Raw genomic sequence first — 12,885 nt, forward strand, 5'->3', positions numbered from 1 at the left:
TCATTCACTGAGGTAGGGATATCAAGGTAAATCGTACCATATTCACTCATTTTTTCCAAACCAGGAATGTAGGAATCATTCTTGACTCCCCATGTCCTTTTGCTACATCTTTCGTCCTTTTTTCATCTTTACTCTTCCCTAAATAACTTCATCTAGTTCCATAGCTTTAAATACCATCTATATTCTGATAACTCCCAAATTTATATCTCTAGCCCAGAAATATTATTAGATTGCATACTGTTGAACATCTATATCCAGTATGAAAATTTGCATATCCAAAGCAGAACTCTTGACTTATTTTCCTTAAACTTGTTCCTTCCCTATGTTATTGTAAATGTACTGACCAAAAGCCTAGGAGTTATTCTTGATTCTTTCCCTTATCCCTTAATAATCTATCAGCACATCCTGCCAACCCTATCTTTAAAATCTACTTTTTGGAGCGCCTAGGTGGCTCAGTCAGTTAAGTGTCCCAACTCTTGATTTTGGCTCAGGTTATGATCTAACAGTTCGTCAGTTCAAGCCTCGCATTGGGCTCTGCGCTAACATTGCCGATTTGCATGGGATTCTCTCTCTCCCTCCCTTCCTCCTCCCCACCCCTCCCCCCGCCCCTGCCCTTCTAGTTGCTTATCCCAAAATAAATAAATAAACTTAAAAATAAAGTAAAATATATTTCTCGCCATTTCCACTGCTATTCTTATAATTTCTTATCTAGGCTATTGTAATTTCTCAGCTAATTTCTTCATTTCCATTTTACCCACTTATAATGGATTTCTTACTCAGCAACCAAAGTGATGTAAACAACCATAAATTATATTGTATATTATACAGCATTACTTCTCTGTTTAAAACCTTCCATTAGTTATCTAGCACACTTAGAATAAAATCCAAACTTCCTCCCAAGGCTTCTAAGGTTCTGCATTTTCTGGCCTCTGCCTGCCTCTGACCTCGTGGCCACATATCCTTCCCTTACTCTGCTCCAATATCATTGGCCTTGTTTTTCCTTACGCACCAAGGTCATTCCAGCCTTCAGTCTTTTGCACTTTGCTGTTTCTTCTCTCTGAACAGACTGGTTCTGTTCAGATGTCATTTTGGAGAGGCCTTCTCTAACCTTCCTGCTTAAAATTACTTTATAATCACAAGATATTTTCAGACAGTGATAGTTGCCATTAAAATATTAAATGGGCAGTGGGAGGGAGATGAAAGTCTGGGGAGCAGCAACATTAGCCACTAAGAGGAGATTTGAATGGTAAGAAGCCAGTATCTGAAATAGAATGGGAAGTATAAGGGTCTCTAAGTGGGAATGAGCAAAAGAATAGGAAGAAGGATGAAATACAGGAAGCAAAGAGGGGACTGGTGTGAGAGTTAAGGGTGGAGGAGTAGCCAGGGGCCAGATCCTTTAGTACCTTACAGGTCAGAATAAGAGTTATATTTTAAGGGCAATGGGAAGCCATTGGAATGCTTTAAACAGGGAAATAATGTAATTAAATTCAAGTTTTAAAAACACGGGGCGCCGGAATGGCTCAATCGGTAAATGCCCAGCTTTTGATTTTGACTCAGGTCATGATCCCAGAGTCATGGGGTCCAGCCCCAAGTCAGCATGATATGCTGAGTGTGGAGCCTGTTTAAGATTTTCTCTCTCCCTCTCTCCCTCCCTCCTTCTCCCCCCTTTCCCTCCCTTCTCTCCCTGCTTGTGTGCACGCACATGTGTTCTCTCTCTCTCAAAAAAATTCCAAAACATGTTGACTCTTCACTCCTACTTAGAACCTTTTGATGTCTCATTGCCTTCAGTACAAAATCCAACCTCTTTAGTTTGTTCTTTGAACTTTGACCTTATAGTTGCTCTTCAGCTTCATCTATTTACTGTCTCCCTCTTCTTTAGCCATATAGAACCTCTTAATAGCTTTTAGAGCATCCTGTGTTCATTCTTACTACTGAGCATTTGCTCGTGCTGTTTCTTTTGCTTGGAATACTCCTCCTTTCCCTTATTTTACCTACTAGCCCCTTAGGGACTTAGGTTTGTATCACTTCCTTCAGGGAGCTTTGACTGATAGGCTCTGCTCAGAGCCAAGTGACCCTCTTGTGTTCTATCTTGGCTCTATTAATACAACCATGCTGTGTTAAAATTACCTGTTTACTTTTTTTAACTTTTTTTTTTTAAGTTTATTTATTTTGAGAGAGCGAGTGGGAGAGAGGGTCAGAGAGATAGGGAGAATTCCAAGCAGTCTCCGCACATGGTGGCCACAGAGCCTGATGCAGGGCTCAAACTCACAAAACCATGAGATCATGACCCTCAGGTTAAGAGTCAGATGCTCAACTGACTGAGCCACTCAGGTGCCCCTACTTTTTTGAAAAAGGTATACCCTCTTAGCTCCATTCCAAGGTAGAGGTTGTATAATAAGTGCTCACTCTCCCATGAGTCATTATTCTAATAGTACATCTAATGAATGATAATCAATTCACCTTTTTAAAAAACTGACCAAAAATGACACAAATAATAGGAATGATCTTTATACAAAATTAAACTTTGTAGAAAACTCAACTACCACCTAGGGTCCTGATTGCTCTCCTGACACACCTCCTCATTCACATTTCTAAATGATACTTGCTAAATTACACTTAGTTTATAAAGATAAACTCATTTGATTTTGTCTAAAACAATTCATGTTACCTTGTAATTTCAGACTTTATAAATTTTTGTTATATTTAAATCTGTGATGTCATATAATATGGTAGCCACTACAGCTGGTCTAGGTTGAGAAGAATTTCAAAGACTTAGTACAAAAAAAAAAAAAGGTAAAACAATCACTTTAGTAATTTCAGGGCACCTGAGCAGTTCATTTGGTTGAGCATCTAACTCTTGATTTCAGCTCAGGTTGTGGATTGGAGCCCCATGTTGGTCTCCATGCTGAGCAAGGAGTCAGCTTGAGATTCTCATTCTCTCTCACTGGCTCTCTCCCCCCATCCCCCGTCCCTCTCTCCCCCCTCCCTCTCTCCCTCTGCCCCTTTCCCCTGCTTGCATGCTCTCTCTATATATATAAAATTTTTTTTTTAATTTTAATATCAGTTACAGTTCAAATAATATTTTGGATATATTATGAAGAAAACTATTGTTTGTTTCTCTCTTTTTTAAATTTTTTAACGTTTATTTATTTTTGGGAGAGAAAGAGCATGAGCAGGGGAGGGGCAGAGAAAGGGGACACAGAATCTGAAGCAGGCTTCAGGCTCTGAGCTGTCAGCACACAGCTTAATGTGGGGCTTGAACTCACAAACCGTGAGATCATGACCTGAGCCGATGCTCAACCGACTGAGCCACCCAGGTACCCTCCCTTTTTTTTTTTTTTTTTTTTTTTAAGGAGGCTTCATGCCCAGTGCAAGGCCTAATGTGGGGCAGGAACTCACGACCCTAAGATCACAAGACCTGAGCTGAGATCAAGAGTTGGACACTTAACCTACTGAGCCACCCACGTGGCTTTCTGTTCTTAATGTGGCTACTAGAAAATTTTGAAGTGCACATGTGACTTGCATTGTTTCCACTGGCCAAGGCTGGTTTAAATAATAAGATAAACGGTACCAAGTTTTTTTCACTTTCATGTAAAAATAAAACTACTTGGTCTTTGAGTCTATATACCTAAGGTTGTTATGTGTAAATACTGGTGATTTCGGTAACTTAGTAGTTTCAATTTGGGAAGATAAAAATTCTGGAGATGGTGGTGATAGCGTAGAATAGTGAGAACGTACTTAATGCCATGGAACTGTACACTTAAAATGGTTAAAATAAATGTTAAGTATATTTGACCATAATAAAAAATAATTCAAAGGACATTTTAACAAACTAATTTAATTTGATACTGTTGACAGCTCCCTCCTTGAAATTCTAACTTTGTTTCTAGAATATACCTCATAACATTTTTCTTTTTATTTCTCTGGTTCTTTCCCTTTCTTCTTCATGGCTCCTTTAACTTAAAGTTCTCTCTTTGGCTTTCTTATTACTTCTTACTCTGCACTAATTTTCAGGGCTTCCACTACTACTAGCTGTAGTGGTGGTAGATTATATAATCTCCATGAATGTCAGGCTCCTCATATGCAAATTAGAGTTTAATGTCCCAAACTTATTGCTTGTGAAATATGTAATAATGCAGATAATATGTTTAGCCTTGTTTAATAGATGTTATTATATAATGATAATTTAATCTACAAATCTAGGCTAGATATTTCTTGAGGACTAGAGCTTTAATTTTTTCCCCCCCTAGTAAACTCTGTGCCCAACTTGGGACTTGAATTCATGACCCTGAGACCAAACCTCACATTCTCTACTGACTGAACCAGCCAGGTGCCCCTTAAGGACCAGAACTTTAATTCTAACAATCTTTTGTACATCCCATTTAGTTGTTCTCTTGAGACCTTAAATTCAGTGTTTCTAAAACTGGTTTTGTTTTTTCTCCCTGGACCTGTGCTTCCTCATGTGTTAACTCTTTTGGTGAATGGCCTCACAGTCCACCCTGGATAGAGGCCTAGGTTGACTTATCAGTCTCCTCCACTAACCTGTCACCTCTCCCAGAGATTGTTTCTGGTGTGTACTATGGCACATTATAGGTGCTCAGTACATGTTTGTTGATTATATGAATGACTAGAATTCCTCATCCTATGTGGTAGAATACAGACTTTGTACTATATTCTTACATGCTATTTTGTGCTGGTTTGTACCAAATCAAGGAATTCAAGTTTAATTCATTGATTCTAGGATACTATTGCTCTGCTTAATTATTGTATCTCCTCTTAATATTTATATTTCTTGATTGGTCCTAATACTCATGTATGTAATTTTCCCTAATATTTTATTGAATTTTCATTGTGGAAAATTTCAAGCATACAAAAGAAGAAAAATAGTGTGTCATTTGCCCATTTTACCCAACAACTATCAATTCACGCCCTTCTTTCTCTCAACTCATACTACTTTGAAGCAAATTCCAGGTAGTTCCTTTTTTTTTTTTTTTTTTTTTTTTAAGATTTTACTTTTAAGTAATCTCTACACCAAATGTGGGGCTTGAACTCATAACCCCGAAATCAAGAGTCACATGCTCTACCAACTGAGCCAACCAGGTGCTCCAACTTTGAAGCAAATTCTAGACATCATTTCTTCCATAAATATCAGCATTTATCTGTAAAGCCTAAAGACTTTTAAAATATATCACAGTACCATTATTTCACCTAAAAATATGTATTCTTTTAAATTAAAAAATTTTGGGGGCGCCTGGGTGGCTCTGTCAGTTAAGCATCTGACTTTGGCTCAGGTCATGATCTTGGGTTTCATGAGTCTGAATCCATGTTGGGCTCTGTGCTGACAGCTTACAGCCTGGAGCCTCTTTGGGTTCTGTGACTCCCTCTCTCTCTGCCCCTCCCCTGCTCACACTCTTGTCTATCTCTGTCTCAAAAAAGAAATAAATGTTAAAAAAAATTTTTTTTAATAAAAAAATAAATTTTTTAGACTTTATTTTTTGTATTTTAGAGAGAGAGAGAGTGTGCACTTGAGTGGGGGAGAGGCATAGGGGGGAGAGAGAAGGGGGGAGAGAGAGAGAGAGAGACAGACAGACAGACAGACAGACATTGGGAGAGACTCTCAAGCAGGCTTCATGCCCAGTGCGACCCTGGGATCACGATCTGAGCTGAAACCGAGAGTCAGATGCTCAACTGACTTAGTCACCCAGACACCCCCAAAGTAATTTCTTAATAACATCAGATATCTAGTCTGTGTTTAAATTTTCCCAGTTTCTCATATACAGTTTGTTAATAGTTTTTATTTTTGTTTTTTGGGGGGGTTTTGTTTTGTTTAATCAGAATCCATTGCAGGATCATAGATTATCATTGATTGATAGGGCCCTTAAGTCTTGATTATAGGTTTTTCCTCCCCCCTTTTTTTTTGCCTTTGGAATTTATTTGTTGAAGACACTGTTCTGTAGCCAAGACTAGGTCAACACTGCTCAATAGAAATAAAATGCAAGCCACATGTAGAATTAAAAATTTTCCAGTAGTGACATTACATAAAGTAAAAAGAAATAGGTGAAATTAATTTTTAATAATATATTTTAACTCAGTATATCTAGATATTGTCATTTCTACATATAATTAATATAATGTTATTAATGGATATATATTTTCTGGTACCAAATATTCAAAATCTGATGTATATTTTTTACTTAAAGCACGTATCAATTTGGACTAACCAGATTTCAAGTGTTCAATAGCTACATCAATAATGGCTATCATATTGGGCAGGGCAGGTCTAGATTTTGCATATTGGATACCTGTGGTGTCATTTAGCATGTTTTTTCCCTTTTAAATCAGTAACATGTATTTAGATTTTTCTTTCATTTTTAAACAGAAGGATACAATGAATGTCAACATTAAAACTAAACACATTTGATAAATTCAACTTTAGAGTGTTTTTTACGAATGAAATTGTCTCTTTAAGGGTTAAAAACTCTTTATTTGTGTTTTAGTGCCAGTCCAGAGGAATATAATACAGTTGTACAGAAGCCAAGACAAATTCTATGTCAGTTCATTGACCGAATACTTACAGATGTAAACGTTGGTAAGAAACAGTTATTTCTTATAGAAGTTTTATAAATTGTTTTCTTTTTCATATATACATTATTGCTAGCATTTTTGTCCATGTAGTTTTAAATGTAGATTTAGTATCTATGATAGTTACTATTTTCAAACAAGTTACTTACAACATTAACTTTTTTTTTTGAGACTACATGCACTACGTATACATGGGGAGGGAGAGGGAGAATCTTAGGCAGCCTACACCTGGTGCAGAACCCAACATGAGGCTCAGTCCTATGATCCTGGAATCATGACTTGAGCCAAAATCATGACTCGAGCCAAAATCATGACTCAGATGCTTAATCAGCTGAGCCACCCAGGCCCCCCTACAATATTAACTTAGTACATAATGTGACTTAAGCATTTAAAGTAATTCTATTTTTTAGGCACCTGGGTGGCTCAGTCACTTAAAGTAATTCTATTTTCCTGCTTTTCCTACATTTTCTGCTACTTGCTATGGAGTTCTTTGATATATGATATTATAATAGATAAAAAATAGTTGGCCATTTCTAATCATGTGCACCCTATTTTAGCTAGGTCTTTCACTAGTGGTTGAGAAACAAATGCCATTTAAATATTCTTTACAAGTTAGTGACTTTGTGGGAGGTAAGAGGTTCCAGTGAGTTGTTGAAATAACTATTTCCTGTTTGTGGCAGTATAGAAAACAAATATTATCAACCTGGCAACGTGGTGTCCCATTGGTCACATCTGTTAAAATTACACAGAAGGGGTAATATAAAGTAGCATTTGGCTAATGGTTTATAAATTTAATTTCAAATTTGGCACAGATTTAATGACTTAATAGTCATTTAGCCTTTCTTTTTTCAGTCAATAAAATTATGAGTTGCTGAGAAACAACAAAGGGCTACTAACTACTTGCATAATGTATTTTCATGTAGTACTCCCTTCCCTCTCTTTAGACCACTTGCCCTTCACCTCTCTGACCAACTTTTCATCATCTAGGAATCTATTCCTTCACAGCATCTTCCCAGACACTCACTTCCTGCACGGTGGATTAGTGCAGTTAACATACTATATTATAACTATCAGCTTATTTATCTGATTCCCTCACCTGTTCAGGTAAAGTTTTTTTTCCCCCCTCAGATTTTGGTACAGTGCCAGGCATATTGTAGGCCTGTAATATATATTTGGTGAATGGATGTATAATAGATGAATGTGCCTGGTTTTTAAACATTTAAAATTAGAAAGATAGGACCATGGAGTTTAGCCCCATCAGTTTATCCTGAGCACTGTATTAGACACAATTCTGGTCACCAAAGTCTAGTTTTTTAACAAAAGAACTGTCATTTCATTTGTCATGCCTCTTTAAGATGAATTTTTTATTATTTTAGTTGCTCTAGAACTTGTAAAGAAAACTGACTCCCAGCCAACCTCTGTGATGTTGCTTGATTTCATCCAGCATATAATGAAGTCCTCCCCACTTATGTTTGTAAATGTGAATGGAAGCCAAGGGCAAAATGAGGTCAAAGACAGTATTGGTGAGTCCTACTATTTGTGCATTCATTTGCAACTGGTTTTATGAAATTTACCCTCTTCTGCTCTTCTAAATTATAACATACATTTTATACATATTTTGGTCAAATTTGCTATAAACATGAAGGAGCAAAATGGTAATTGTTAATTTTGTTTTGTGCATCCTTATTGTTTTCTTTAGTTTTAAACTAGATACCCAGGATGGAACAGAAATAACCAAATTTGTTTATTTGCCATTGGGCACTTAAGCAGTTTTCTTTTTTCTGTTTTTGATAATCTCTTTCTTCTAGATCAGGCATTAGCAAACCGTGGCCCACAGGCCTCCTGCCTGTGTTTGTAAACAAAGTTTTATTGCAAAAGCCATGTTTTTTACTTAATATTTACTTACTGTATGTAACTACTAGAAAGGCAGCATTGAGTAGTTGACATGGAAGCCATAAAGCCCTCAAGCCTAAAATATTTCCTATCTAGCCCTTTAAGAACAACTCCTAGATGTTGAAGCTTTTTTCCAGGCTTTATCCTTATTGTTCCTACTACTTTTGCCCCTTTATTGGCCTCCTTATAAAAAGATGTAAAACTATCATCTTTTTTTCTGTACAATGCATAGAGTATTAAAAATGTTTTTTAACTTTTTTTAATGTTTTTATTTCTGAGAGAGAGAGAGAGAGAGAGAGAGAGAGAGAGAGAGTGCACGCAAGTGGGGAGGGGCAGAGAGAGAGGGAGTCACAGAATCTGAAGCCGGCTCTAAGCTCTGAGCTGTCAGCACAGAGCCCGACACAGAGCTTGAACTCAAGTACTGGGATATCATGACCTGAGCCGAGGTCAGCACTTAACTGACTGAGCCATCCAGGCATTCCTGTCTATATTCTTTACTACACTTTTTTAAATAACAGGTCACAACCCATTAATAGGTTATGAAGATAAAATGTAATTAGAAAATATCATAATACATTGCATGTAATAAATACTGTTTCATGAAACTTTTGTTTCATATATTTAAATAAAATAAATATGCATATGTAAACTGGGTCATGATATAAAATGTATCTTAGTTGTGATCAAAAAGTTTTAGAAACTATTACAGGAATCAGGAGGACTGTGACTGATTTGTTTTTGTGCACCTGGGACAGAGTTGGCACTCAAATATTTGTTGAAGGAGTGATAATAGTAACCATTTGTTGAAGTTCAAGCACTATGCTGAGAATTTCACATATATCATCTTACTTCATTCTCATGGTAACCCTTATGACTCCCTTCTTATAGATGAAGTTACAGAGGTTCAGAGAGATGAAAAGTTCACACAACCAATAAGTGAAAAGCTAGGACTTAGACTCGAAAATTGGTATTCTAAATTACTGTTCAGTATTTCCATTGTGTGAGGAATGTTTTAGACTATTTTGTTAGTGAAGTTTATACTTTAAAAATGAATCATCAGGGGCACCTGGATGACTCAGTCAGTAAGCGTCTGACTTCGGATCAGGTCATGATCTCACGGATTGTGGGTTCAAGCTCCCTTTGGGCACTGTGCTGACAGCTCAGACCTGGAGCTTGCTTCAGATTCTGTGTCTCCTCTCTGCTCCTCCCCTGCTCTCGCTCTCACTCTCTCTCTCTATTTCTCTGTCTCTGTGTCTCCAAAATAAATAAACATTAAAAAAAATTTTTTAATGAATCATCAAGCATTTAGCAAATTAATTAACATTTCTGATGGACTTATTTAATATTTTTTATTTCACAGAATTCAGTAATTGGATCATAACAAGACTTCTGCGGATTGCAGCAACTCCATCCTGTCATACGTTACACAAGAAAATCTGTGAAGTCATCTGCTCATTATTATTTCTTTTTAAAAGCAAGAGTCCTGCAATTTTTGGAGTACTAACAAAGGAATTACTGCATCTTTTTGAAGATGTGATTTGCCTCCATAAAAGAAATGCAGTGGGACACTTTGTGGAATGGCCAGTGGTAGTTAGCCGATTTTTAAGTCAATTAGATGAACGTGTGGGATATTTACAACCAGCTCCTTTGCAGTTCATGAACATGCAAAATTTAGAATTTATTGAAGTCACCTTATTAACAGTTCTTATTCGTATTATTGCAATTGTGTTTTTTAGAAGGCAAGAACTCTTACTTTGGCAGATAGGTTGTATGCTGCTAGAGTATGGTAGTCCAAAAATTAAATCCTTAGCAATTAGCCTTTTAACTGAACTCTTTGAGCTTGGAGGATTACCAGCACAACCAGCCAGCACTTTTTTTCCGGTCATTTTTGGAATTATTAAAACATCTTGTAGAAATGGATGCTGACCAGTTGAAACTCTGTGAAGAGCCATTATCAAAGCTGATAAAAACACTGTTTCCCTTTGAAGCAGAAGCTTATAGAAATATTGAACCTGTCTATTTAAATATGCTGCTGGAAAAACTCTGTGTCATGTTTGAAGATGGTGTGCTTATGCGGCTTAAGTCTGATTTGCTAAAAGCAGCTTTGTGCCACTTACTGCAGTATTTCCTTAAATATGTGCCAGCTGGGTATGAATCTGCTCTACAAGTCAGGAAGGTTTATGTGAGAAACATTTGTAAAGTTCTTGTGGATGTGCTTGGATTTCAGGTAGATGCAGAGGTAAGTCATTTTTAAGGTTTCTTAATAAGTATGTATTTTGTTTATAACTTAAGCATATATGTCAGATGTATTAGTGAGAAAATAGATTGTCTTTAATAATGTATATTCAGAATGGAATGATTTTCACAATCCACTTTGGCTCTTTATTCTGAATTTTTACTTTGATTTGAGAAAGATTTGTTCACTAAGTTGGTAATGAACTGCCAATAGGGTAGCAGGTTTTAAAGTAGGCTTTGTGAAGTGTAAGCATGTTTAGTGCATTATTAAAAGGGGGCCAGTTATCAACTTAATTACAAAAACTTTGAGCACTCACCTAGATTTTATCTTTGACATGTTATAATCAATCACTTGTAGGAAACCTATGATTACATAGTACTAATCATGCCAAATTATGCCTTTTTTTCTTATTTGGACTGTGAGAGACAGGCAGTACAATAAAATGTGCAGTAACTTGAGTAAATACTTTATCTAAAAGTCTTGCTGGATTTGTAGTATGAAAGAGTTTAGTAATTCCCTTATAGAATTTTTCTTTGTAGTATTTTGATGGAAGGAAAAACAGATGAGAGAATTTATGTTAAGGCTTTTAAGACTGTACCACCATAATTGTAGGTACAGAACCACATATATGTCTATTTATAGGTTGTGAAATTATATAGATTAACTTAGGTCTTTGTTTTACCTGATGAGACTCTGAAAATAGTTTACCTTATTAAAAAACTTACAACCTAATAAATTTTTGCAGTCTGTTATTAACATTTTCTAAGAGATAGTTTTTGAAATTATTTTTACTTTCTCAGTATTTGTTGGGCCCACTTTATGCCGCCTTAAAAATGGAAAGTATGGAAATCATTGAGGAGGTTCAGTGCCAAATTCAACAGGAAAACCTCAGCAGTAATAGTGATGTAATATCATCCAAAAGACGTCGACTCAGCTCATCTCTAAACTCTTCCAAAAGACCACCAAAACAGACTGAGGAGTATGACCTTCATTCAGTTTGTATTTAGTGATTTAATAAAACTTTATTCACTTTTAAAAATCATCTTTAGTTAAGTGCTTTGGCTTAAATACATACCATTGTTCTTTCTAAAGGTAGTCAAAGGAATGCTTAAAATATTTTAATACTAGCAGCCCATTCGAGTATAAAAGATAACATGGCTACATAAGGTTACTTAAAAGATTTTTTAAGTTATTACTTGCCTGTCTAATTTAACTTTTTAGTATCTGAGAAATCTCTGAGATTGCATATCTGTCAGCAGTTTAAAATACATTAACAAATAAACTTTTTGTATAATGTGATCAAAGAATTCCCATATTGCAGTTAGCCCTGAAAGTTGTTTTAAATACATTGTGCTATAAATTTCAGTAGTTGGCATTACATGTTATGTTTTTGTTTTAAATATTTTTCACATTTGAACCAATGAATATCTTTACACTGTGGTTATAATAAATTACAGAATTAAACATGTGGATATGAACAAAAAGAGCATATTATGGAGTACACTGAAACAGAAAGCTGAATCCCTTCAGATTTCCCTTGAATGTGGTAGTCTAAAGAATCCTGTTATCGAGACTTTAGAAGGAATCACGGTTATCCTACAACTGACTGCTCTGTGTACTGTTCATTGTTCTCATCAAAACATGGACTGGTAAAACAACTTGTATTTTCTGGGTGGGTTTTCTGTAATAAATTTGGATGTATTGTTTTAGGAGACCTCATTATTCACTCAATTTGTGTGACCTGAGAACATACATTTTTTAGTGAAATGGAAAGGTAATTTGTTTTTTATTGAGCACCTGCTAAATGCTACGTACTGTATTAAGTACTATACATATATTATTTAATATTTACAACAGTTCTGTAAGGTAAATGCTGTTATGCCTACTTTACAAATTGGAGATTGAGGTTTAGAGAAATTGAGACTAAGTCATGTGTTCAGTCCAGATGGTCTCAACAACACCTTACTTTCTCCAGGCTCTTTCTTTGGAACAGCTCCCACTATGAGACCAGTAGGTAGAGTATATATTCTAAGGACAGGAGAAGAAGGGGTGAGGAGCCTCTGATGTTCTGGGTCCAGCTCGAGGGTAACCTGGTGTTCCAGTTCCTCTTAATTACTTCCTCTAACAAGACTCTTTGTCTGAACTTTCCTGCGCACATATAATTAGAAACTAGC

At 36.1% G+C, this 12,885-nt stretch overlaps 1 protein-coding gene across 1 annotated transcript in view; it reads left to right on the top strand.

Annotated features, from left to right (window-relative positions):
• ATR (ATR serine/threonine kinase) overlaps positions 1-12,885 on the top strand; it is a 106,898-nt gene that overhangs the window by 3,026 nt on the left and 90,987 nt on the right. The window contains 6 exon segments of the mRNA XM_043595227.1: positions 6,498-6,589; positions 7,959-8,105; positions 9,836-10,347; positions 10,349-10,714; positions 11,512-11,690; positions 12,169-12,360. Coding sequence (XP_043451162.1) covers positions 6,498-6,589; positions 7,959-8,105; positions 9,836-10,347; positions 10,349-10,714; positions 11,512-11,690; positions 12,169-12,360 — 1,488 coding nt within the window.

The sequence above is a fragment of the Prionailurus bengalensis genome, chromosome C2 (assembly GCF_016509475.1).
Source record: "Prionailurus bengalensis isolate Pbe53 chromosome C2, Fcat_Pben_1.1_paternal_pri, whole genome shotgun sequence".
Lineage (NCBI taxonomy): Eukaryota > Metazoa > Chordata > Mammalia > Carnivora > Felidae > Prionailurus > Prionailurus bengalensis.